Raw genomic sequence first — 26,549 nt, 5'->3', positions numbered from 1 at the left:
AGGTTGGCTGGAGGGTCGCACTCAGAGGGGGGTGGTGGATGGGTCATATTCGACCTGGGGAGCAGTGGGCAGCGAAGTTCCCCAGGGCTCGGTCCTTGGGCCTGCGCTGTTCGATTTCTTCATCAGCGATTTGGACGACAGGGTGAAATGCAACCTGTTTAAATTCGCTGATGATACCAAAATTTGGGGTGAGGTGAGCACGCTAGTAGGGAGAGAAAGACTGCAGCAAGACCTGGATAGGTTACAGGGGTGGGCTGACATAAACAGGATGCGCTTCAACACTGACAAGTGCAGGGTGCTGTACGTGGGCAGTAGGAACCAGCAGCACACTTGTAAGATGGGAAACTCCCTTCTTGAGAGCACGGAGGCAGAAAGGGATCTCGGAGTCATTACTGACTCCAAGATGAACATGGGCCAACAATGCGAGGTCACGGTTGGCAGGGCTAACCGCACCTTGTCCTGCATCCACAGATGCATCTCGAGCAGGGCCAGAGGGGTGATCCTCCCCCTCTATGCGGCACTGGTCAGGCCGCAGCTGGAGGACTGTGTCCAGTTCTGGGCGCCGCGCTTCAGGAGGGATGTGGACAGCATGGAGAGGGTCCAGAGGAGCCACTCACATGGTCAGGGGGCAGCAGGGCAGGCCCTACAGTGAGAGCCTGCGGGACCTGAACCTGTTCAGCCTCCACAAGCGAAGGCTGAGGGGGGACCTGGTGACTGTCTATAAACTCACAAGGGGGGACCAAAAGGGTTTGGGGGAGATGCTGTTTCCCCTCACGCCCCCCCGGCGTGACAAGGAATAACGGCCACAAGTTGTCGGAGAGGAGGTGTAGATTAGACATCCGCAAGAACGACTTCACGGTCGGGGCAGCTAGGAGCTGGACCCAACGTCCAAGGGAAGTGGTGCTGGCTCCTACCCTGGGGGGCTTTAAGAAGAGGCTGGATGACTACCTGGCTGGAGTCATTTGAGTCCAGTCTTTTCTCCCGCCCAGGCGGGGGTCGGACTGAAGATCTACAAGGTCCCTCCGACCCCGCTTCTGTGATCCTATGATGCCCTCACGCTCCTCGACCGGGTCCCTGCCTCTCAAGGTTGAGGCTCTCTCAGGTCCGGCCTGTGCTACACGCTTTGCTGGCATGGCTCTGTGTGCCCAGGGTGGAGGTGGGAAGCAGCCACGCCGGGGGATGTCCCGGGGCCAGGCCTTGCCGACCAGGCTCAGGCAGTGTTTGCCAAGATGCTCCAGCTCTCCTAGTGCAGCACAGTGGGTTTGCTGCCCATGGGGCTCGCCCAGCACCCGGAGCAGCCCGCACGGGCATTGCCCCGTTCCCACTGCGGCTCAGGAAAGGCCCCAGTGACTACCGGGGTGCAAGGGAGCGCGAAGCGTGCTGGGAACAGCCCGGGAGGCTGCTTCCTGCACGGCGATGCAGCGCGGGGGGTGCCTGGAGGGGCGGTTCCCTTATCTCCAGTCGTCCCCCGAGCACCGGCTGCCAAGGCTGAAGTGAGGACGCGTCTGACCTGCCCCCAGACGTGGCGGGGGTGCCGGGAACGCGAGGGAGGAGGAGAGTGGAGTTCCCCGGAGCAAGGGCGCCGTGCCTGGAGTTACCCACGATCCTTCCCCAAGGCCAAGTTTCAATATGTCTGGACTGCCGCAATCTCCCCACGAAACCCTCTGCCGCGGCCAGCTCTCGGTTCCTCTTCCCAGGCCCACCCTGGTTCTGTTTCCCGTTTCGTTTCCCTCGTCACCGCTACTCTAGCTCGCCCGCTGGCCCCCGGCCTGCCTTGCTCAGGCTAAGGAGGGGGTGTGCAAGGTGCTGTACAAAGCTCGCAGCTCAGGCCTGGGGCCAGGCTGCTGGCAGAGGGGCACAGCGAGTGCTCTGCCGTCCTGGAAGGGGCCCGGTCCAGCGAGTCCCTGCAGAGTCAGACCCTGACTGACGCCCCCTGCGCGGATGGGCCCTGCAGCAGGGCTCCAGCCCGGGCGAGGAGCACCAGCCACTTGGCACCGCGCGCCAGCGGCGAGTCCAGGCGAGAGGGCACCACGCGGCCGCCCGTCTCCCTCCTGCACAAGCCGGGAGCTTCTCCCTCGCGCCCGAGCCGCTCTGAACTCACCCAGGTGAGGATGGAGAAGAAGGAGAAGGCGATGGCTGCCCGGGCGGCGTCGGCTCCTTGCCACACTCCCTTGCGCGACGGCGTCTGCTGCCACTGGTTTGCTAGGAAGCAGAAGGCGACAAACCACAGGAACGACAGGATCCCTGGAACGGGAGGAAGATGCTCGGTGCTGCGGCTGCCGGAAGGAGGAGCCTCCCGGGGGCTCTTACGCACGCAGCTAGCATGGCCCGGGTGCCCAGGGGGGAGCCGTGGTGTCGGGGCCTTGCTTTCTGGGGGCCCGACCTAAGCTGGCACGAGGGGGCGCGACTCGGATGTGCCGAGCACCCGCTTCTGAAAGCAGGTCCCGCTGGACCCCGCGCCCGCAGCATGCAAGCCCGCCGGCCCAGGTCCCAGCCAGCGCCTTTCACCCCCACCCGGGCTCGACCCCGCCAACCCGCACCCAGGCAGGAAGTCCCGTGGCTGTCTGTGGGGCTGCTAGGCTGGTGTACGCGCTCTGCCTCCCCGTGGAAACCCTGCGAGGGGCTGCGGCAGCTGAGTGGGAACGCCGGGGCCGTCAGGAACGCAGCTCTCGCAGCTCCTGACCCTGGGGGCTTTAGCGATGGGAAGCACATTGCTGGACCGCATCCTAGCGCCCTGCCTCGGGCTGCGGCAGGTCCTGCGCCCTCCTCCGGGCTCGTCGCTTGTTTGGGTGCAGAAGGGACAGCGGGAAGCAGAACCCACTGGTTATTCCCCCTTGGAGCTCAGGGCTGGATGAGACACCGCTCCTCCCACCCAGTCACCCGCCAGCCGCGGGGCCGATGGCGAGATTTCCCGGGTGAGCAACGCTCTCGCGGACCGCCAGCCTCAGCCACACGCTGGGGCCTGTCACAACCTTCAGCGGGGAGGAGGGAGCTGCCTAAACCTTATGTGGGGTTCCTAGTCCCCGAGGCGACTGTGCTGAGGATCCTCCCCATACCCCTTGCCTACGACGCACAATGGGAACAGCACGTGGGGGTCCGGGCAGCACTGTCAGGAGGGGCCTGAGGTCCCCCGAAGCTTTAAGAGGGCCGTCTGCGGATTGCAGGCACTAGCTGTGCCGCCAGCCCCGCGGTCCGAGTGACTGCAGGGGCAGAGAAGCACCCGGGCCTGTTCCCATCTGTGCGTTAAAGAGTAGTACATTAAACAACGGGGTGCCTTGTGGGGCACAGGAGCCGGCAGACACACACCTGTGCGCATACACACACAGAAACACACGTGTACGTGCATACACACGCACACAGAAACACACTTGTACGTGCAAACACACAGACCACAAATATGTTTTGCTGCCCTGTGCGAGAGGAGATAGTAGCCATCAGGAAGCATCTCACAGAGGATCATAGCAAGGTCTCCCAGGGAGGCTTCAGCTGACTTTGCTGGAGCCAGGCGTCTGCGTCTGACCCCACTTTCGACCACCTCTCGGTACAGAGCCCGGATCAGAAAAGCATCTCTGGGCAGAGACAAAAGTGACGTTCCCCCCCGCTCCCTCGAAGCCAGGAGTAGTGCTACTAGCCTTGGAAACAAGACCCCGGGAGCACTTGTTCAATCCATCGACGGTGATTCAGGTGGGAAGAAGGAAGCTGCCAGCTGTCTCCATGCAAAATGGAGGAATCAGAGAAAATTCAGGTGGGAAGGGAGCTCAGGAGGCCACATCTAGTGCAACCCCTGCTCCCAGCAGCACCAGCCCCAACTACATCACCCCAACCAGGGCTTTGTCTAAAAACCTCCGAGGATGGAGACTCCACCACCTCTCTGGGTAGGCTTTACCACCCTCCTCATGAGAAAGCTTTTCCTAATATCCAACTTTGCTGCAGCCTGAGCCCATTGCTCCTTGTCCTGCCATCTGCCCCCGCTGAAACCAGCCCAGCTCCATCCTCTTTGCAGCCCCCGGCAGGGAGTGGGAGGCTGCCATCAAATCCCCCTCGGTCTTCTCTTCTGCAGACTCAGGGAGCCCAGCTCCCTGAGTCTCTCCTCACCAGTCCTCTCCCGCAGCCCCCAACCATTTTCGTTGTCCTCCGCTGGACTCTCTCCAATGCATCCACATCCTGCAGCGGGGCCCACAGCTGGACACCGGACTCCAGATGTGGCCTCCCCAGTGCTGAGTAGAGGGGAAGGATCACCGCCCTCGATCTGCTGGCAACCGCTACCGATGCAGCCCCAGATGCCGTTCACCTTCTCGCACCAAGGGCACACTGCCGGCTCCTACCCAGCTTCTTGTCCCCTGTCCCCCCAGGTCTTTCTCTGCTGAGCTCCTGCTCAGCCAGTTGGTCCCTGGCCTGCGCCGGCGCATGGCACTGCCCCATCCCGAGTGCAGCAGGAGCCCCCGCCATGGGATGGCAACACAGGACCGTCAAGTCAGGTCCCCTTGAGAGGCTTGTTGAGCTTGCTCTCGACTTGCCCGGGACTCGAAGCAGGAGAGGGAACAGGCTGTTCTGTTTCGATCCAGAGGAGGTGGCTGATGACTTCATTCGTGTCTTAGCAGGTGCCTGGACGCTGGCACACCACCCTGCCCCTGCACGGGGCTCGGCGCCCGCCCGCTGGCCTGAGCTCCAGGCCGGGCAGGGTCCTGCAGACGTTTCAGACCCCCGGGGCTCCCCTGCTCGGCTGGGCACGCCGCACTCGCTCTCACTGCCTCTGCAAGCAGGTATTGCCTCCGGTCCCACTTCACCCGGCCCCGGGACCCGCACTCCCCTATGAGCGCCCACTCTCCATCGGCGTGGCGCCACCTCTATCCTGTCTCCTTTCCAGGAGAAGCCTCCAGGCCACGGCACTTCGGGGTGGAGATGGACCAGCACTGCAGGCGTTTCGGGTGTCGTGTGCGTGCACGCGTGGGGGGCTTTGTGTCCGAAAGAAGGGGCCTGAGATGGCCACAGACGCCTACCCTGGTGAGAAGGCTGCTCTGCCACGTACAATTCTCCCTGACCGCTGAGCACACAGCGAGGAAACTTCTAGCCTTATAAAATGGAGGCAAGGGGCTGGGAAGAAATACCGGGTGGGCCAAAAGGCCCCTTTGCCGCCCGTCTCTCCTTCCTCCTCTCTGCTGGGCCACGGCCAGCTGCAGGAGGGAGGCAGTGGCATGGCCGTGAGTCGTGGCAGCCTGCAACGGGCACAGGGAGCGGTGTGAACAATTAGGGGGGAACAACACTCTGCCCGCTGGGCCGTGACGACCCGCAGCAGCGGCTGGTGACAAAGCCCGGTCCTACAGCAGGTGTGTACGTCGCGGTGCCCCCGCTACGGCTCCCCGGGCCGCGGAGGGGGGGTGTGCGGCCGCAGCTTGTCGAGGGCCGTGGCCGGCCTCCCACACGCTCCCCGGGAAAGAGCCTGGCGGCGGGGGAGAGCTGTCGATGGTGTTCTGAGTATCCTCTCTTTCCGTTCATGTTCGGCCACCTGGAGAGCTGGGCGTCCTCCCCTCCGGAGGGGCAATGCCCTTGGAACGGGCCCATGCGCACGCATGCACGCACGTGTTGAATTAAAAAAGATCGTGGTTCGTTTCTCGGGAGGTGGAAAAAAACTTTCAGCTTCAGACACACTTTATTAGCAATACAAAAGGTATATATTTGCAAATAGGGTCAGAGGGAGAAGACAAAAGATCAAATCCCTCTGCCCCCGAGCATAATCATTAGCAGGCTTTTATCCCCTCTCTCCTGACCACGTGTGCAGAAGGAGGAATTTTTACAACTCATTTCCGGTTCATACAAACATATATGTAAACATGTCGCTTCATACGTCCCATGTGCATTACAATTAACTACTTAAGTATGCGGGGCGGGTAGGCTTAATATGCATTAGGTTATAACGCGTGCGTGGATGGGACTCAAGGTTACTCAAGGTTCATCCTGAAGGCAAAAAATGGCATTTGCTCTTATCTTAGCCTTAGGAATGTGGGGTCATGAAAGAAAGTGTGATTTAGTGTGACAAAGAGATAGTAAATTTGCAGGACAGAGAGGGAGTGATGCCTTAGTACAAAGGGCCTTTTGGTGGCTTTTCCCTTCAATTTCCACACCCCCCCCCCTCCCATTAAGGAGACAAGGATGGGTAGCAGCTGTGTTTTTCTTTTTTTTCTAAATCTGCTATTGATAATGCATTTTTAATAATATTTCTAACACACGTGTCTGCATGCGTGCGAGTGCCTGTGCACGCGTGTGTGGGCGAGCGCGTGCGTGCACGTGCAGCTGTGCCACCTGCCCACGGGACTCGGCCCTCCCATCCTGCCCTTCCCAAGGGTGCCCGGGGGGAGCGCCGCTCCCACCGACTCATTCATTTCTCCCTTGGGAGCTGGTCCCTAACTCTGCCTCGGAGAAGGACGGCTGCCCAGACCCCGTCCTGCTGGGCCCTGCCTTCTGCTCCCCTTCTCCAGCGCACAGCCCCCAGGGAAGCACCCGCCGGGGTGCAAGGAGGCTCCCCAGACATGCCAACCTTCGCTGTGCGCGGGGCCCGGCTGGGCCAAGCCGTTCCTGCGACAGCCGCGGGGAAAGGAGCTGCCCATCCGTGGCTGGTTTTCCCCACGCTGCCTGGCTCCTTTCCTTCCTGACTGAGCACCCCGGATACCTGCGGGGGCTTCAAACACCTGAGACGGGGAAACACAATGTCTCCCCAAGGAGCAACTGCAGGTCAGACACGACTTTGGGCCTGGTGGCCACGCGACCGAACCACGGCTTTGCCTCTGAATGGGCTTTGGACTTTCCTCCCAAAACCCTGGCTGCAGGGAGGGCGGCGGGGAGCTGGCAGCTGCTGAGGACGGAGCTAAGCCCTGGCACGCAGGGGCAGGAGGAAGGGACGTCCGAGGTGGGCCAGGCATCCCCTTCCCGCCAGGAGCCTGGTTCTGAGCCAAGCTGCACGCGGGCCCGGGGACGCCCCGTAACAGAGCCGCGGGCCGTGGCGCGACGGCGAAAAAAAAACAACAAACAACAGAGGAGACTATTGAGATAAACGGTAAAAGCCAGGGGATAATTACAGTTTTGGGATCTGCAGACAACAGAGTGCAAACACCGGGAAGGAGATGTTACAGCCGTAATTACAGGATGGTTCGAAACCAGTGCACTTCTGAGGGAGCAGCTGCGCGAGCAGATGGAAGAGCTGCAAGTGCCGGCGGCCCGCGTGTGCGCCGCAGCACAACTGTCCACCTCCCTCCTGGAGGGGCTCGGGCTCCAAAGCCCTTTCCCCCTTGCAACGGCAACACCGCCGCCCAGCCAGGGACAGCACGAGCCTGGAGAGCTCGACTGCATCCACCCTTCACAGCTCCTCCGTTCACAAGGGCAGGGTGGGACAGGGGAGAAAACCTCGCGACTCAACTCTTTTTTGTCTGCTGCCCCTTCGTCACGACCTTCGAAGATGACGATCTGCAGTAACGACCGGGTGGCGCTGACAACTGTACTGCGTGCGTGTCCTCGTGGATGGATGGAGGGAGGGTGGGTGGGTGCATGCACGGAAGGACCCGCAAACAAATCCCGTCCTTGATGGAGCTACGTGGATTTACATCGGCTGACGACATAGCTGGGCTACATCAGCACAGGAGTAGCACTGGCCAGAAATCTTCTTCCCAACCACTTGCAAAACGTGCTTTGTTCCACAGAGGGACGCCGAAGCCGCCATTGTCAGGTCTCTCCCCACGCCGTTCGCCTGGGACCCGAGACGCTCATTGAAATCGAAGTGTCTTTGTGAAATGACAAGATGTCTCAACTCCTCCTGTCTGTCCATCCATCCGCCCACCTACCCATCCATCTTCTTTTATTTGCATTTGTAGTCAGTCTTTTCCGAGATTGCTTTATATGTTTTGGGGGTTTTTTTTAAGTACCAAAAAGAATAACAATGCAGAAAGCCTACCCGCAGAGAATGGGCAAAGAAGCAGCCTCCAACTGAAGGGAAACAAGGATAATAAGAAAAGAAAGAAACTGAAGAGCAGGTGGAAGACGGCGCTGGATCGAAAGCCTCCAGTGGGATAATGTGAAGATATTTAAAGCAGGTAATTTAATTGGAGAGTTTGTCCTGGGAGCGGTGCGGGTCAGCTCGGCTCAGCCCTGCGGCCGCCACAGACAGGTTTGATGCTCATCAGAGCGCAAGCGGAGATGACAGGTTTTGATCACAGAGACGATGGAGGCTGCAAGCTCCAGTCAAATGCAGCACTTAGTCTTTGCTGCGAGGGAGCTGCTTGTACAGCTCTGGGAATGAAAGCAAACCAGGGCCTGCCCTCTGTCCAGGTGGGGATGTAGGGAATGGGAAGGAAGAGGGATACGCCAGGACCCGTAACAGCTCTGGGCAATGGCTGGTGTAGAAAAGCGGAGCCAGGTGAAGAAAGGAATGCGAGAAAAAGGGACCGGGGCCTAATTCCCACCCACCGCTCCTGGGACGAACGCGGCATGAATTGCCGTCACCCGGGCAGGCACACCTGTCCCTCGCACACGTGCAAGAGGGCGGTCTGTAGTGCCTCCTGCCGGCCATTCACGCGTGGAAAGGTCATGCCCGGACGCTGCGTCCACGTGTGGAAACAGAGGTGGGTACAAGCTCACGAGTGGCATTTGGGGAACATCAGGCGTAGGCCATTTAGAGGACAAAGCGCCAGAGGAGACAGGGGATCACACCACATCGCACGATGCTGCCTGACAGGTCTGATGCAGCAGCCTTGCTCGGGGAAGCCCAGCTGAAGTTTTGCTGGACAGGGGACGGCAGAACCAGGCGCTGAACCTAGAGCGAGTTCGGTTTCCTGCCAGCAGGCCTGGATTTGGCTCTCACTGACAGTAGCTTTCAGCTGCCTCTCTGAACTTCTCCGCAGCGTCCGATACAGCGCCTCGAGCCACTGTTGCTAAGCTGGAGAAAATGGGGACTGATCAACGGTATACCTGGGCCAGGGCCTGGCTAACTGGGAGCTGACGACAGACAAAATCCAAAGGGGATGCTGGGCTGGCAGGAGGCGGTTACTGCAATTCCTTAAGGGCTCGACCGCGGACACATCTCATTCGATGTCTCCACTCCGGTCTTCGGCACGACAGGGCCGCGGCTCGGCGGAGCGGCGCTCGCGGAGGAGGCGGTCGGGAGGCTGCGTCAACGCAGCGGAGAACGGAGAACAAACGGGAACTCTGGCTACAAATGAATCTCAGTCGGGAGACAGAAGAGGGTTTCCTCACCCTCAGACCAGTCTGGAACGGCCTCGCCAGAAGAGGAGGAAACCTCGGGAGCTTTAGGATGGAGCTGGGCAGGCCGAGGAGAGAGATCCTGGGGTGCGACTGCCTGAGAAGGGCGGGCCTGGATGTGCCAAACCCAGAGACCCCGTCCTGTGTGCTGGTGTCCAAGGAGCAACCCCAGGCCCAGACCCACATCTGAGACATCCCGCTGCACGTCGACAGCCCCAGAGCAGTGAGGGCGCATCCCTGGTGTCCAGACGGCGATTACCACCGTTTGCTCGTACACACCGAGAGCAGGTGCAGGCGGGGAGGGCAGGCTGGTGCGGCTGGACAGCCTCGACCCTGGCACTGATGCTGGACGCCGTGTCACTCGGGCACCTGGCACCTACTGACCTGCATTTCAGTGCAGCGTTAGGAGGAAGGAATGGTTTAGTAGGGCTTGAGCGCAGGAGCTCAGGGAGGAAAGGACCACTCACCAGGAAAAGTCCTGACAACTGATGCACAAAATGCATGTGTGCATGAGTACACGTATACACACATATACATAACCAAGCATCCTCCTGGTCTAACTAACACCCAGTGACGTCAATGCAGCCGCATCCCAGAGCGGGCTGCTACCGTCAGCAGCCCCCCCGTCTCCCAGTAGTCCCACGGATGGTGCACAAGAGCCAGTTGCAGAATGAAGATTTCTGGTGCCGCTCCGTGAACAGCAGTGACAGTTTTGCATGTCCAAGGGCCTCAGAACTGGACCCTGTAGTGCCAGGAACCTGGCTTGCCCCGTAACGCCCCGAGCTGTGCCTAGCAGGGTAGGGGGTGAGAGAAGGAGGTCTGGCACGACAGCATTTTGCACAGACCTAGCACAGAAGAACATGGCCAGGCCAAGCACAAGGCGGCAGCAGGGGGGATCACATCCTTACGCTGGGATTTTCAGAGCAGCTGACAGGATTTACTCAGATGCTCTGCTCCCATTGAAATGAGTGGATTTGGGGCATCTAAATCCCTTAGGGGGCCTTGTAAATAGCATGCAGCTGCAGATTTGGGAGGCAGCAGAAACGGAGGCTGTACGGGACTCTTCAGTGATGCCCAGCCTGGAATATTCCCTCCTGCGTCTCCCGCAAGATGCCTTCAGGGCACTTCCCAGCCTTAGCAGCAGGCTTGTCCAGGGATGGGATGACACACTGGCACATGCTTTCCTTTGGGACCAGGCTGTCCTGCCCCCCTCACCACCTTCCCCAGAGAAAGCTACCACCAGACTTTTGAAAGCAGGAAGGCCAGGGACCCAGGACCAGGGATGACAGCGGGCTATGGGGGCCTCTCCCAGGGCGGCTCAGCTCGCAGACATCCTGCTGGCTCCACGGACCCACGCGCCTGATCGCCTGAGGTCAAGCGGGACTTCAGTAAAGGCAAGGTCCAACCTGGCGAGTTCACCAAGCCACGACCCGGACGCAGGAACAAATGCGGCCCGGCCCCCGGGGCCGTGGTTTATATCGGCATCTCTGCTTGCATGTAACACCCAACACCTCTCTAAACCTGGGGGCTTGCAAAAGGACGTGCTGGGAAACGTGGCCCAGATGGAACCGAAGCAGCACAGAGCAGAGCCTGCAGCAATGGTGCCGAGAGGGGGAAACACCGCAGGGGGAAGGGGTGCTCGAGTGCACGCCTGAATCTGAAGGGAGCCTGAAACACTTGCCCACATGCCTCTGTAGGGAGTGAACTGCCGGCTCTGCTGCTCTGGAGGCCTCACCAACGCTGCCCCAGCCAAGGGACGTGGAGGGAGCAGTGGGATACATGGAGCTGGCATCATCGGTGTCCACCCGCCGCCAGCCCTGCCTCCCTGGGGTGCATTACTGCTGCCACCTGCCCTGTTTCAGAGGGACAGGGGCGATTTCTCAGGGGAGGGAATCTGCACCCCAGCCACTCCGATACAGAGCAGGCAGACAGAGCGAAGCGGGGCCCACGCACCGTGTGCCCAGGCCTTCCAGCTTCCCAGCCAGCCCAGCGCCATACCTGATATGCCGAGGTCCAGCAGGACGGCCCGTTTCCGGTCCTTCACGCTGCTGATCTGCTGGAAGTGGAGGTCCACGATGAGGAAGAAGACGCAGGCGAAGAAGGAGATGATGCCGATGGAGATGCCGTAGCTGCAGGCCCCCTCGTTCTCGTAGTAGATGCAGCGCAGCTGGGGGGTGGTGCTGTCCCTGTTGACGTAGCCCTCGTTCACGATGGAGCCGAACACCACGATGGAGAAGAGCTGGGGAGGAGAAAGCACCGCGCGCCGCTGTTTATGCTTCGCTTTGTTTCCCAACAGCGAGATAATTGGATTCAATCTTCCATTGGGTTCCATGGCAACGTGGCGCTCGTTAGGAGCGCTCTCCCCTCGCTGGGTGGGTAGCTTAAAAATAACGGGCTGGGGAAGGGCTCCTGAGCCCTCTCCACCCGCGAGATCTCTCGCTTGCCCTTCAGCAACTCGGCTTGTGACACGACTCAAAGGATGCTGCGCCCTACCCAGATCAGAGGGGGAGCAGTGGATTGCCGTGGCCCGTCTCGCCACGGAGGGAGTAAGGGATGGAGAGGGGTGAAGCTGGAGAGGAGAACGGAGGGGCTGGGCAGCCTGCCCCTGAAACAGGCTCGATACCTGGCGAGGGGCAGAGCACCCAGGATTTGTACCTGGGGGTGCTGAATACCACCCAGCTCGCCTGGAGCCAGGTCTGCGTGGGCTGGGGGCTGGCATGGACCCGGGCGCAGGCCAAGGACAGAGGCAGAGCACTGAACGTGCACACCCGAGAGCCACGGCAAACACTGCCGGGGCTCAGATCACCTTGCTAACAATGGGCTTTACTGGGGACAGATACGCCCTGGTGCCCACCCCGGCCTGGGCATCTCTCCCTTTCTTTTGCCCCTTGGGTACTGCTCTTCTTGTCCTGGCAGGGCTGGACAAAGCAAAAAGCCCAGCGGCAACCACGTGGATGGACTCGGTGACACGGAGCCAGCGGGAGAAGGAGCGTGGACCCGCTCCTGCCACACTCCCGGTCCCAGGCTGGCAAAGCTGCATCTGCAAGGGTCGTGGCTCTCGTTTGTCCAGGTTTGCAATTGCCCCCAAGCCCCGGGCAGCATCTGGACAAACGGCGAGCCTCTCCGTGAGCTCCAGGGGCCTGGCCCGGTCCTAACCTGGGTCAACCTGCTCGGTGCTCAGCCCAGTCGTGGGCCTGACTGAGCCTGCGTCCACCCGCAGAAGCCAGGCGTCCCCCCAGAGCCCTGGGAGCCTGTTTCAACCGCGCGCTGGTGCCGCGCCGAAGGGGCTGTGCACCCCACGTGGCACCGCTCCCGAGAACTCCCCTGCGGCTCTGAACCCGCTTCCCCACTGGTGGCGGGGCCTCGCTTTTCAGCTTGGCCCCGAGCTTCGCCTGTGGCCGCTGATGCCCTTACGTGCCCAGGCTTTGCATCCAGGCCACGCGGCTGCTCTGGCTTAGCTGCCCCCGGGGGACGCGGTGTTATCTGTAGCCGGGCAGCGGGACGACGCAGCACAGAGCGCAGGGGAGAGGCCACGGCATTGCACGGCGGCCTGAGGACAAACCAAGGTCCGCTGGGACCCGGGAGCACAAAGCAGTCTCCCTCCCATAGCACCCCAAATCAGGGCCTGCTTGGGAGCCTCCTTCCTTTCAGCCAGCAGCCACAGGGCTCGGCAGGCGACGCAGACAGGTCTCGGTTGCCTCTCGGATGCACCCTTTGAACACCAAAGGTGGGCCACGAGCGGAGGCAAAACACCCCAGCAAAGCCATGACGCTGCCTGCAAGCAGGGGAGCTGGGGCTGAGACACGCAGGGACGCGAGCATCTTCCCTCTGCAGGGCAGCAAAGCTCGCCACCCTCCATCACCCCCGCGAAAGGACGCTTCATCCTTTGTGCTTCTGCACAGGCCTGGCAGACTGGCATCACGGCGCCTCGTGCGCATACATAGACAGGCAGGCGCGCCCAGACCATCAGCCCACCCTCCGCAAGCGTCTCCCCCCCTCCGCGCAACCGGGCTCCGGTGCCCCCTCTCCCAACCCGAGCCCGCGCTTGCCGGCGAGCCAGGATGGCAATCGTCCCGCGCGGAGCGCTCCGCTGTCACCGGGACGCGACTGCCGCGGTGCAAAAAAATAAGGGCGCCGTCTTGCAAGGGGTGGGGGGGACCCCCCGGACATGCTCATTCTCGCTGCACTTTGGCAACAGCTGTAATATCAGCCGTTGTGAAAATCCGTTCGTAAATAATGCAAAGTTGCTGTTTGCCATCAGCAATAGCAGCGGCAGGTATAAAACAGGCCCCGACGGAAACAATGCAAACCTGGACAGCATGAATAATTGAGAACATCGGATTCCACGGGATTATTTTGCTGGCAGGTCAGCGGGGAGAGACTCGTGCCAAGCCTCCGACATCATTATTGCGCTTCGTTCCTTCCAGGAATACCCACCTGGATTTCTCCCTTACGCCTTTAACTGTCTAATGGAAGATCGCGAGGCTTTTGTCTGCCGTAAAATGTCAACAGGCCTCCTTCCTACGTAACGTGCCTGCTGTACCGCGATGCCCACGCGAGGTGAAGGACTGGATGCCCCTGCGCCGGGGGGATGCAGGTGCCGCACTGAACAGCGCCCCGGGCCTGCGCAAGGAGGGATGCTAACGCTCGGGTTCTCCGTCGCAGGCAGGCTGCCTGCGAGCGCTGGGTGCAGGCGTCAGAAGCCAAGAGGCAGCATTTTCCCAAGCGCCGTAAGATCCTGAGCCTCACCCAGGGTGGAGCAGGTGGTCTGCGGTGGAGCAGGGGGCCTCGAATGAGTTCAGGGAGGCAGAAGCCCTGCAGGCAGCTGGTCAGAGCGTGCCGCTGCCCCGGAGGACGTACAGACCGAGCCAGCGAGGCCCAGACCACGGCCCCCGAGCCACGAGTGGCTCTTCAACACGTCACCTGCGGCTCTTTGCAAAAATACAGGCATCAAAGCTGTTATTTTTACAGCGTGCGTCAGGCATGTCTTTTCTGCAGTCATGAATAATGCAGCACCCGGGCTCGCTCCCTATCCGCGCTAACTAGCGTCCCGTCGCTCTTCTCTTTGAATGGGAGCGTGTCGGCGGCGGTTCACCTGGGGGCACCGCATGCTGCCGAGGCTCTTCGGTCAACCTTCGCGGCCCCTGCGGCTCCTAAGCCGGTCGCCGCTGGGTGTCGGAGGGCTCCGCGCACGGGAAACAGAGGTGCTGAGATTTGCTCGAGGTCCCTCCAGCAGCCCCGCGGCAGAGCCCGGAGCAAGACCCAGGCCTCCTGGCCCCTCATTCAAAGCCCAGCCCACCAGGCCGCTCAGCTGGGGGGATGGAGCTGCGAGGAACGCCCTCCCCGGCATCCTCACACCGATGCTGGAGTCCCCTCCTGCAATTCATGCTTAAGGCCCTAATACCAAGCAGAGTATGGACCAGCCTCCCTAAATTCGGAGGCTTGAATCCCATCTCTTTCCAGGATGCTGGGCCTCTGTGCTCAGCCCCAGGGTGCTGAAATTCATAGACTCAGAAAACAGGGCCCTCAGGAGTCATCTAATCCAACGCCTGGCTCCAGCAACGGGCCGGTCTAACCCTCCCAGATGCATGCTTTTCTCTGCACCTAAAATTTTCCAGGGCTGGAGCCTCTGCAGCCTCCCCAGGTAATGTACTCTGGGGTTGGCCCCCCTCCTGGCTAGAGGGGGCCTCCTGGTGTCTAATCTAAATCTCCCTTGCTGCAATCTAAGTCCATTACGCCTCGTCCCGTCTCCTGCGGACACAGGAACAATCGATCGCTTTCCCGCCGCCCCCCCGGGAATACTGAGCCCCCTTTTCCTGAGGAATGACAGCGCGGCTGGCAAGGGTCCCCGCAGGCGCCTCCCCTCTGACGTGATACCCGTGGGCCTCAACTCAGCCTAACGCCTGGAACACGGACGCCGCCCGCTCCAGACCTCCTACAAGCGGCACTGGTTGCAGCCGTGCTGACAAGGCTCGGGCAGTGACCACGGACCGCGGACCCGGCGCGCCCTGGGATGCTGAGTCTCCCTACAGCAGCCAGAGGAGCAGCATCTCTCCTGGCGGCTGAGGTCGGCTGCTGCTCTGTCATGGGGCAACAGGGGAAACGGGGGTGAGTGCGAGGGTGGGCTAGCTTCCCCGGGGGGGCCTCATCTGCACGCTGGCACAGGAGGGGCGGGCAGCGGGAAGGGTGCCCCGGCTGCAGCACTCAGGAGCCCAAGCTCTCCCGGGCTCCGCTCACTGCTGGGGCTCGCTTTGTGCTGCAGAAGCGCACGGCGCTTTGGTAGGGACGGTCAGAGTTTCTCCTTGTGCAGCCAACTGCTATTGCTAAAAACGATTCCAGCGCGTGCATCTATCTGCAGGTGCAGTCAGAAAGCCAGGCCTGCTGGAGACAGGCGTCTCGAAACAGGGTTTTCAACCAAAACAAAGTTTCTTGTGGAAAAGTTTTGCTTTGGTTGAAGGTTTTGTTAAAAAAAAAAAAAAGGTTTCAGCCAAAGATCTTTACCCAGAAAGGGTCTGAAAACCATTTTTTTTTAATTTTCCACCCAAATACTTTCTTATGAAATCTGGGGGAGGGGGTTAACCCCACGCAATTAAAAATTCCCTATGATAAATACTTGGCATTTTTCAGCCAACTCTACACAACCCCCTGGGGCCCTCAGTATCCATCTGTCCCAGTGTCCAGTTCCAGAGAAAATAATAAGGCTGAGATTTTCCAAAGTGATGGGTCATTTCTGGGTGCATGACTGGAGTTACCTCCAAAGGCATCATTACCAAGAAGGGCTAGGCACCTACCCCCTGAAAATCAGCCCCCTCCTTGGTACCGGAGGTTTGCCTCCTGAAAGCACTAGCCACTTGGGAAAACCCACGTCTGGTTTTCTTCTTTGCAGCTGCACGCTCCTAGCAAGGGAGAGTGTCCCCAAGGAGCCGCAGCACGTGCAGACTTTCCCCAAAGAGGTGCAGAGGGTGGCACTCGCCCACCCCCGAAGCTCCTGGCTCAGGCCACTCAGCCCAGCCTCTGCTGACAACCGATCTGCATGGTAATCGCCCCATCTCCAAAGCAAAGAGATAAGAGCTTTCCGAGCGCCACTGGGTGCAGATCGCATCATAGTCCCCGTTAAAGTTTACTCTGCGGCACTGAGCCGCACTCCACGGGAACGAGGGGCGGGCGGGGAACGGCAGGTTTCTCTTCTCTTCTCTGCTTGTTTTCCACAAAACGCACCCTTTATGGCTGCAGAGAAGTGCTCGGGGAGACTGATTCACGGGAAGCAAATGGTGCAGACCCAGCACGCAGGAAGAGATGCAAAGTCTGTCTGACCATGCATGACTAACCCAACTCACTGCACCCGGTGGCAGAGAAGCCAGAGGGGCTGCACTTTTCCAAGGCAACTCCTTGCCCAGCTCTCCCGCTTCAAAGTTGCTGCCCATGCACAGGCCTGCGGTGTGGGGTTTGGCAGAAGAGAAGACGGGGCAGAAGATTAGTGCTGTGGGATTGGGCCCTGAAGGTCTGAACGGCAGCTCCGGGGCATTCAGGTCCCCGCGGGTATCGGGCTGGGTCTGGCCAGCCTGCCCAGGCAGCTCCGAAGGGCGTTTAGCAGTCACGGTACCAATGCTTCACAGCCCCACTGCTCGCGTGTCAGAAGTTTCCCCGCACCTTGCCTCCTCTCGCCTTGCTGCTCTCTGTAGGGCCCCGCCAGCTCCCTCCGCACATACTCTTCACTCTTCATCCTTCCAGCCAAGCTCCACGGAGAGCCATCCCCCGGGGCCATCCCCGATGGCCTGCTGCCATCAGGGGGCATAGCTAACACCACAACCCCTCTTCCCCCAGCTCCGTGGGGGCAGAGCCGCTGGGCACGATGATGTGGACTGAGTGGGTGGCATGGGTGTGTGCTGAACCCATGACCAGCCAAGCACAGCACCTCGTGATGGGAGGCACCACAGGCTGGCGAGACATACAGTGGAGACCTATGCTGGCATCTCATCTTCCCTGCGGAGGACGAGGCTCTAAAGCGGGGCGGTTAGCCCCGAGCCATCGCCCCCTTCCAAGCTGCACAATCAATACCCTGCAGACCCCGACTGCCCCTGCTTTCAGCGAGGTCCGGTCCTGCTGCATGGTGCAAGCGTGGAGGCTCAGAGACCTGCCACGTTCCTCTCCAAAGGGGGAAGCAGGACAGTGGCAGGGGAGGTCACAAATGCAGACGGCACGGATGTTATTCATGAAGGGCCTGGCCACCCCAGTTCATCCAGAAAGCTCAAGTCGAATCCTCATGCTGCAGACAGGGAATATCGGTCATATGGTGGCTGCGATGCTTTCCCTGCCGATGCCTCCTGCACGGACTCGGACCTGGCAGAGGGGGCTACCTCGCCACCTGCTCCGTGCAGCTGCAATAGGAAGCTGCTGCTGGGTGAAACTTTGCTTTGAAATCTTTCCCTGGCACCTGCCTGAATGTCAGAGCTGTGCCACGAACCCACCAACGGGAGGGAGAGTCAGGCAGCGCGGGCAGAACCGGCCCCCGCTGTGGTTAGGGGCTGAGACGTTGCAGCGCGGCTGCTCCGAACCCTTGCGGAGGCCGGGGAGTGAAGATCGGAGCGATCAGACTTGGGGGGGATTGCCTTCCTCTGCGCGGCCTGGGACCTCTCGAGCCTATACGAACCACCTTTGCAGCGGCAGGAGGTGGGCTGCCCTGGTCAGCTCACTTTACCTGTGGCAGGTTCAAGTGTGACGTGTCAGAGCTGATGGTAGTTTGATGGAGAGTTTAGATTGGGGGTTTGTAACGGATGGTTTGGACAGGGATGATCCTGCCTCAGGCAGGGGGGTGTACTAGATGCCTTACGGAGGTCCCTTCCTGCCCGACTTCTCTATGAATCTACAACTATTCCTGTCCACAGAGACGGCACACAGTCTCCTTGACCCTGAAGCCTTCTAGCACGGGGCTGAGTGAGAGCAAAGAGGCAAAGCCCTCCTGCACCCCATGCTGGTGCGCGACACAGGCGCCAAGCCCAACAGACCAAATCCAGAAAAGGGCAGGGTCTAAGCAAGCATGAAAACACACCTACGCTTCAATCACCAGTTGCACTGCAAGCTGTACCCAGAATAGCTAGTGCAAAGCCAGGTCAAGGGCGTCTACACTACCCTGCAGGCACAGCGGTCTTAATGCGAAGCCAGCCCCTCTGCATACCCTCCATCTCTGAGCTAGGAACAACCTGCTACCTTGCTCTGCCGTGCCTGCTTCTCTCCCAGAGACCTGAGGAAGGCATGAGGAAGTTTAGCTAAGTCCAGCCCTCCCATGCAGTTGGGCCGTATCACCCACAACACCCCTCGCCCCTAGGAAAGCTCATCACTTGAGTTTAGCAGAGCCCTATCGCCTTCTTACATTCAGAGATGCTAAGGTTGGAAGGGACCTCAACAGATCATCGAGTCCGACCCCCTGGCTAGGCAGGAAAGACCTTTCTGCAGCTTTCCTTCCAGCCAGAGGGGATAATGCACCGATTGCAAAGGAGGACACCTGGGCTCTCCTCCTGGCTTGGGCACTGACCTGCTGTGTAAGCCCAGGCCCTGCACAGCCTGCCTCAGTTTCTCCTGTGCCATACCACACCAGGGGTCTGCACAGCCCAGCGTGCAGGGGCCCCGGGCTGTGAAGAGGCGTGCAGGCGTTGCGCTGATGCTTTGCAAAGGGGCACCAGGTGCCCTCGGCTCAGCCCCTCCGGGGACTGGGCTCCACGACAGCTTCCTTCAGCACTGAAAGATCTTCCAGGAAGGGCTGTGGCTAGGACTGCAGAGCAGAGGCTGGACTGCAGTCCTCAGCGTTGCACAGGGTTTACATGATGCTGACTGTAACAGCTTTAAGGTCACGTCTGATGGACTAAGCAGCTCAGGAAGGGCGGCCTACGGATGGACACGGCCGATTCTGGAGGACTTGCGCCCTCCAACAGAAATAACGTCGGAGAAAGCTGCAGTCCATCCGATGGCCCTAATCCAACAATGCAATTTGAGCCTACGTCCAGCCGACAGCACTTTGAACTGATGCTGACAGGAAGAAGGGAAATTAGTTGCATTTATCTCAGATGCGGGGAAACTTCACCATTAACTCGGTTACATTTAAGTCACATAAAGTCCTGCCTTTGAATCTACATAAAGACGGGACTAGACCGAAAATCTGGAGGCCCCGTTCCAAGCAGTTAAGACGAGGGGCAGAATCCAAGAGCGTGAAGACAAGCCAGAAGTGCTGGTAATGTGGAGACAAGGGGGTCTTGACTACATGTGATATCTTTTATTAGACCAACTAAACTTAGGGTAAATGTGATATCTTTCATTAGCCCAACTAAGCTGAGTTGGGCTGATAAAAAGGTATCACATTTACCCAAAGAACCTTGTCTGCCTATGTCCTTAGACCAACACGGCTACGACCAACACCCCTGGTAAGACGTAGCACAAATACCGATGGCGGCACTCAGGAGCCAAAGCCAGAGCTTTGCATCACAAAACCAGCCTGACATCCACTACTTCTCTTCCTTCACTGCAGACGCGAAGGGCTCTTGCAAGTCAGTGAAACCCTTGAAGACAACGAGAATTATTCAGCAGTTTTCAGGATCCAGTCCCATTGCTCATGTCTCGTGGAGGCCTCAGGGGAAGTGTCCGGCTCTCTGAAGGACGCGACCTCAACCGCCGGGCCAGTTTGCCTCTTGGAGACAGCAAGGCTTACTCGAGAGACAAAAGGCTTGCAGGATCCAGGTTCGATAACTCAGAATACCTTCTTTATCAAACATCAGACAGACGCACAACGAGCCCTGCGCCTGCTCCCTGCTCACCCGAGGGGCAGGGTCGGGTCCCAACGACACCTCCCAGGCAGGAAGGACGTGTCCCTGCCATGCCAGCATACCCACAAAGTGCAGCAGCAAGGAGGAGGCTGGCACCACCTTCCCCTTGTTTCGCAGCCCATCTGTTCCACTCCCAGGCAGCGTCTTCCCTGTTAGACACATCTTGTACCAGAAGCACAAACACCCGCCAGCTCTTCTCTTTTTGGGAAAGCGAAACATGCCTGAGCTAAGAATACGGGGAGGGAGAGCAGCTTCTGCCACTCGCAGCAACACCAGCTGGAGAGATGTCCCTCATTAAGGCCGTGGCGCAGAGGTTCACTTAAGTGCGTGCTTAGCTGATTTTGTGGTATCAGAGCCTACACAACCTCGTGTCACGAGGGGTCACACCAGTGCCCTTATCAGCGCCCAGGGGAGAGTCACAACGCTGTGACGCATAGTTAAGCGGCCGACTGGTCAGTCCCGTGGCTGGTTTCGCTGTGAAGAGCATATGAGCAGAGAGGAAAAAGGCCTTCCCCACTGAGACAGCTGACTGACAAGGGAGGCTTGCTGCAGCGAATCAGAAATGATCGGAGGAACAAAATGGGCCGCAGGTTAAAAGGAAGCAGCGAACAGGCCAGTGCCAGGCCAGGTCTCCACTGGTGTAAACCACTACGCTCCACGGAAGTCCAGGCAGCAGTGCTGATTCACAGGAGGTGCGGACCTGCCTCCACCGTGTCCGAAAACTAGCGATGCTGTTACCGGGACTCAGCCCTGCAGTGACACCCACTCCGACCCATGCTGAGCTCAGGCCAGGGGTTCGCAACCACGGTGCCGCAGCAGGTGCCTCGAGATCCTTCCAAGGGTCCCGTGGGGTGCCACGGCGAGGCGGGCAAACAGGCTTCACAAGCTAAACCCAGAGATTCCCAACAGGAATCCAGCATGCTGAAACCCGTGCTGCCCTGCTGTGGGCTTTCTGCAACAGAAGAACTGCTCTAGGATTTTTCTGTAGCCAAAAAAGGAGCAAAAACTAAGAGCGGTGTTTTCCATGGGGAGCCCTGAGTCTAACGAGATTGGCAACTGCTGGCCTAGACCGAGGGGCTGAGGTGCCAGGGCAGGCTGCAGGAGCAGATCTCAGGCAATGAACACTGAAAGGGCTTTAAAAAAAAAAAAGACTTTGTGCCTTGAACATTTCCATGGCTGTCATTTGGGGCTTCGCCTGCCACGCAGCTTGGCCTGCAATGCTGGCAAGGCAGGTTTGCTTTCTGTTTGTTGCCATTTTTGCTTTCTGGTTCATACCTGTGCTAGCTCTACATTGCTGCATTTGGGTACAGCAGAGAAAGCATCTGCTCCAGAAACAAACCAATCAATTGGTTTTTCTGGAATCCCAAAGATTTCCTGAAAATTTTTCCACTGATTTTTGGTTTTCCAAAACTGCTTTGCAAAATTAAATCTAACTGTATGCCTAAGTTAAATCAACAGTGTCCCTTTAAATATTGAGCAACAGCTAAAAAAAATAGTCAGGCTAAAACAACAGGTATTAAAAAAAAGGAACTGATGATTCTGCATAAATCCCCATTATATGCTAGGACAGTTTTACTATTTAAAAGGCTGTTTAAAGGGGAAACCACACAAGTTACACATCTTCGTATCACAAACTAGAGCAGCCAAAAGGGAAGGGGTGAACGAGGAACTGGTCGGCCAGTGGGGCTTTCCAGTTTTGTGATTTTTCAAAAAGTCTGGCACATGCTGCAAGCTTTTTTCTGAAGAAATTTAACAGTGATCTTTTGCATTTAAAGGCAATGCTTTCACGCTACCTGGAATCACCTGGGGGAGTTGCGGTTCCCCGGGAAGGCCCATGAATGTCAGACCGAGGGATCAAACCAGTCACCTCGCAAGGAAACTCCCGCTGGTGTCGATGGTGGGGAGTCCAGGCTTGAACCGGGCCTTATCCAGATCTTGGACAGGCCTACATGCAAGAACGCCTCTCCTGACTTCTGGGAAACTGCTTCTCCCAGCAAAGCAACCAGGACTGGGTCGCGTAAAACCGTTCTCTCCCTTCCACATGCACATTCCCCAAACACCCAACACCTCCTGTCACTTCTGTAGCCAAAGCTTCAGCATTTCCTCCATTTCACACTGGGGGAGACTGGTGCTGGGCAGTGGGAAGGGACTGAGTCACTAAGATGTGGTCCAATTACATTCATTTTCTGTTTCAGACTGTCCACAAACATGTTTTAGCAAAAGAGACAGGTCATTGCAAGCAAAGAACAAACTCACCCCTGTCTTCCTCGGGCATCTTAGCTGCGATGCTGTCCTAATAACATATGCACGCTGTGCAGGCACACGGGTATTAAACACCACTCTTCTCACTCGGGTTGCCTGATTTTTGGAGCAGGGACCATCTGCTTTTTGTTACGGGTCTGTACAGAGCCTACCGCGCACATCCTGGCCCACAGCGGGGGTTTCTAGCTGCTACCGTCACACAAGCACTGAATAAACACCAGTCATAGTCCATGTCAGTGAGGCTGCATTTTACAGCTCCAACCCCAGCAATCTGGGGTGTGGCAGCAGGGGGAAAAAAGGACTTTGAAAGGATCTTCCAGGCAAAACCAGGTGTTTATCTTACTCATTCTCCCCTTCAGCCACACGCCCGTGATTAAGCTGCTCAGGACTCCTGGCCTGCCAAGGTGCACTAAGCGCTGTTTACACAAATGCAGGTACGCTTCACGCCGATGAGGCTGTAGGAAGCAATAAGCATTTGGCACCTGATGTTGCCCAGATCCAAGATGACAGGTCTGAAGAACGGGCCCAAGCAACGCATGAAGCGCATACCTCAGGAGACACGTGCCCATCGCTCCCTGTTTACGCGGGGCAGGAGCCGTCTGCTGCGCCGGCTTCCACCGCAGGTTGGAAACAGTTTGGGTTCATGTGCTTGAGCGGAGGCTGGTGCCTCCCGGTAAGCAAGACTCAGACCTGTCCCAGCCGTGGCCCTGAGCCTGCAGACTGGACCCTCAAGGGGCTCCAGCGGCTGCAGGGCCGGGGTCGTGCCCAGAGCCCTTTTACTGCGGCCTCATGCAGGCGTTTGGGGTCCGAGCCCAAACCCACCCAAGTCAGCGGAAATGATTGGTTTGGATGCTACCAGCTGTTTCCCTTTCAGCACTGCAAGGGGGCTTATCCAAGAAAAAGGGACAATTTACAGGGTGAGCGCTCATCCAGGCCATCAGATTCTGCCTCCCGAGCCTTTGGGACCGGTTCTTGGTGCTTTCAGATCACCCAGCTGGTGCGGAGGGATACACCTGCCACAGAAGATGGACAGGAGCCTTTTCCAAACTGCCTGTTACTCCTGTATGCTGCGTTTCGCTCCCACTCCCCCAGGAACCCAGTCCTCCGCTCTGGATCCAGGTGACACATTGGGAGCGTCTATGATGAGTTCACTGCCATGTTACTGTGTCAATCGCATGCAACACGGCGGATCGACTTCACTCCCTGATGCTTCGCCTCAGCAGCCAGCCTCCATTTTAGCCCGGTAATGCATGTGGGGGCTTTTTCAGAGCCCTGGGGAACGGATTTTGGCTCCAGTGCAGCAGGACACTTAAGCATGTGCTTACCCACAAGCATGTGGGGCTACTCACCTGCTTAAAGGGAAGCACACTCCTTGCTACTTGCTGGACGGAGCCTAGAAGAGGGGCACAGTGGCCAGCCCCTGTCTTCTATGGCTCCGAAGGAAGAATATGGGCTGCCCCTTTCTTTTATTGCCACCGCCCAGATTGCAATCTTCCCCTTTCCTTTATTGAAGCCGGTTCACTGCAAGCACAGCCTTGCCCCTGAGCACCCATACAGCGGGGGGGCAAGCGTTCCCCCCCATCCCCGGGGACCGAGCAAGCTCTTCCCCTCCGCTAACAAGGAAGAGGAGCAGCGTCTACCTCCCTGGCCTCCCTCCTGAGGCTGCAGACGGGGGCCCTTCCCAGAGCTTTTGCAATCAAGGGTCTTGGGGGAGGTCTCTCGGGAGAGGCCTGGAGTCTCCCGCGTCCCCAGACTGCTGCCCGGGCCGCCCTGCCGCCCTGGGCACAAGGAGGCGAGGCAGGGCGGAGCGTGGGCCCAACACCCCTGCACCTCCTGGCATCATCCGTGTGAGCCAGGCTCTTCGCACGGCTCTGCACGCCAGCGCCCGTGGACCCGAGCCATCCGGGCGGCGCGGCCAGCCGGCTGGGCAAGAGGCACCTCAGGGCAGGGGCAAACTATGATATCATCTGCGGCTCCCCGGGCGCTGGGGGGCAGGCAGGGCCGGGTCACACGTTGCTCTGCGCGCACACATGCCCCCGGCCAAGCAGACGAGGGGAAGAGCCGCCTTGTGCCACCGACTCCCTCCCCCGCCTCCACCCATCCAAACGAAGCCCTGCAAAACGCCCGGGCAGGGGCAGGCAGCGGGGAGCCGGGGGCCTTGCCCCTCTGCGGGGAAGGAGGGCGAGCACCCCCAGTGCCAGGACAGCAATGGCAGCAGGTGGGGGGCGGGGGGGAAGATGCCCCTCTGCCTCCACGCCATGCCAGGCTCCCAAACCCCCGAGGGGAAAGGGATGCGTGCCAGGCACCCGGGCAGCGGCTCTGCCTTACCCAGGACGCGATCCGCAGCAGGGTCTGCGGCTGCTTGAGGAAATCCAGGGGGTCGATGGCCGCCCCTGCCCGGCCGGCGCCGAAGGAGGCTCCTTCCATCTTCGCTGCTGCTGCGCTGCGCCTAGCAGCGGCTCCGGTGCGGCTCCTGCCCGCATCGCCCCCGCCCACCCCCGCCTCGCTGCAGCGTGGGCTCGCCCACTGGCCCGCGGCGCCGGGCGGTGGGAGGAACCATCCGGGGGGCGGGGGGGCTTGCAGGTGCAGCTTCACCTCCCAAGCCCGCCTGTGCCTCCCCGCTGCACGCGTGCCAGCCCCCCTGCACGCCCAGGGTGGCTACGGGGGGCTCTGCCCTGCCCCAGGCCTCAGCTCCGGAGAGCCACCCATGCCACCCCTGTGCCTGGGGGTGCAGGGCCAAGGGTGGCTACGGGGGGCTCTGCCCTGCCCCAGGGCTCAGCCCCAAGAGCCACCCATGCCACCCCTGTGCCTGGGGGTGCAGGGCCCAGGGTGGCTACGGGGGGCTCTGCCCTGCCCCAGGGCTCAGCCCCGGAGAGCCACCCATGCCACCCCTGTGCCTGGGGGTGCAGGGCCGAAGGGGCTACGGGGGGCTCTGCCCTGCCCTAGGCCTCAGCTCCGGAGAGCCACCCATGCCACCCCTGTGCCTGGGGGTGCAGGGCCCAGGGTGGCTACAGGGGGCTCTGCCCTGCCCCAGGCCTCAGCCCCAAGAGCCACCCATGCCACCCCTGTGCCTGGGGGTGCAGGGCCAAAGGGGCTACGGGGGGGGGCTCTGCCCTGCCCCAGGGGCTCAGCTCCGGAGAGCCACCCATGCCACCCCTGTGCGCGGGGGTGCAGGGCCCAGGGTGGCTACGGGGGGCTCTGCCCTGCCCCAGGCCTCAGCTCCAGAGAGCCACCCATGCCACCCCTGTGCCTGGGGGTGCAGGGCCGAAGGGGCTACGGGGGGGCTCTGCCCTGCCCCAGGGCTCAGCTCCAGAGAGCCACCCATGCCACCCCTGTGCATGGGGGTGCAGGGCCAAGGGTGGCTATGGGGGGCTCTGCCCTGCCCCAGGGCTCAGCTCCAGAGAGCCACCCATGCCACCCCTGTGCGCGGGGGTGCAGGGCCGAAGGGGCTACGGGGGGGCTCTGCCCTGCCCCAGGGCTCAGCTCCAGAGAGCCACCCATGCCACCCCTGTGCGCGGGGGTGCAGGGCCGAAGGGGCTACGGGGGGGCTCTGCCCTGCCCCAGGGCTCAGCTCCAGAGAGCCACCCATGCCACCCCTGTGCGCGGGGGTGCAGGGCCAAGGTTGTCTACGGGGGGGCTCTGCCCTGCCCCAGGGCTCAGCCCCGGAGAGCCACCCATGCCACCCCTGTGCCTGGGGGTGCAGGGCCAAGGGTGGCTACGGGGGGGCTCTGCCCTGCCCCAGGGCTCAGCTCCAGAGAGCCACCCATGCCACCCCTGTGCGCGGGGGTGCAGGGCCGAAGGGGCTACGGGGGGGCTCTGCCCTGCCCCAGGGCTCAGCTCCGGAGAGCCACCCATGCCACCCCTCTGCGCGGGGGTGCAGGGCCAAGGTTGTCTACGGGGGGGCTCTGCCCTGCCCCAGGGCTCAGCCCCGGAGAGCCACCCATGCCACCCCTGTGCCTGGGGGTGCAGGGCCGAAGGGGCTACGGGGGGGCTCTGCCCTGCCCCAGGGCTCAGCTCCAGAGAGCCACCCATGCCACCCCTGTGCGCGGGGGTGCAGGGCCAAGGTTGTCTACGGGGGGGCTCTGCCCTGCCCCAGGGCTCAGCCCCGGAGAGCCACCCATGCCACCCCTGTGCCTGGGGGTGCAGGGCCAAGGGTGGCTACGGGGGGGGCTCTGCCCTGCCCCAGGGCTCAGCCCCAAGAGCCACCCATGCCACCCCTGTGCGCGG

At 60.2% G+C, this 26,549-nt stretch overlaps 1 protein-coding gene across 1 annotated transcript in view; it reads right to left on the bottom strand.

Moving 5' to 3' along the window:
• SYNGR3 (synaptogyrin 3) overlaps window positions 1–24,808 on the bottom strand; it is a 29,529-nt gene extending 4,721 nt beyond the window's left edge. Inside the window, exons 1-3 of the mRNA XM_090023397.1 lie at window positions 24,651–24,808; window positions 11,245–11,485; window positions 2,102–2,244 (exon numbers count right to left, since the gene is read on the bottom strand). Of these exons, the coding sequence (XP_089879523.1) occupies window positions 2,102–2,244; window positions 11,245–11,485; window positions 24,651–24,749 (483 nt within the window). The 5' untranslated portion in view covers window positions 24,750–24,808. The remainder of the gene's footprint in view (window positions 1–2,101; window positions 2,245–11,244; window positions 11,486–24,650) is intronic.
• Window positions 24,809–26,549: the final 1,741 nt, after the last annotated feature.

The sequence above is a fragment of the Crocodylus siamensis genome, chromosome 12 (genome assembly GCF_052110815.1).
Source record: "Crocodylus siamensis isolate JL-2025a chromosome 12, ASM5211081v1, whole genome shotgun sequence".
NCBI lineage: Eukaryota > Metazoa > Chordata > Crocodylia > Crocodylidae > Crocodylus > Crocodylus siamensis.
The sequence above is the reverse complement of the archived record's forward strand: the minus strand, read 5'-3'. Positions and strand labels throughout refer to the sequence as shown.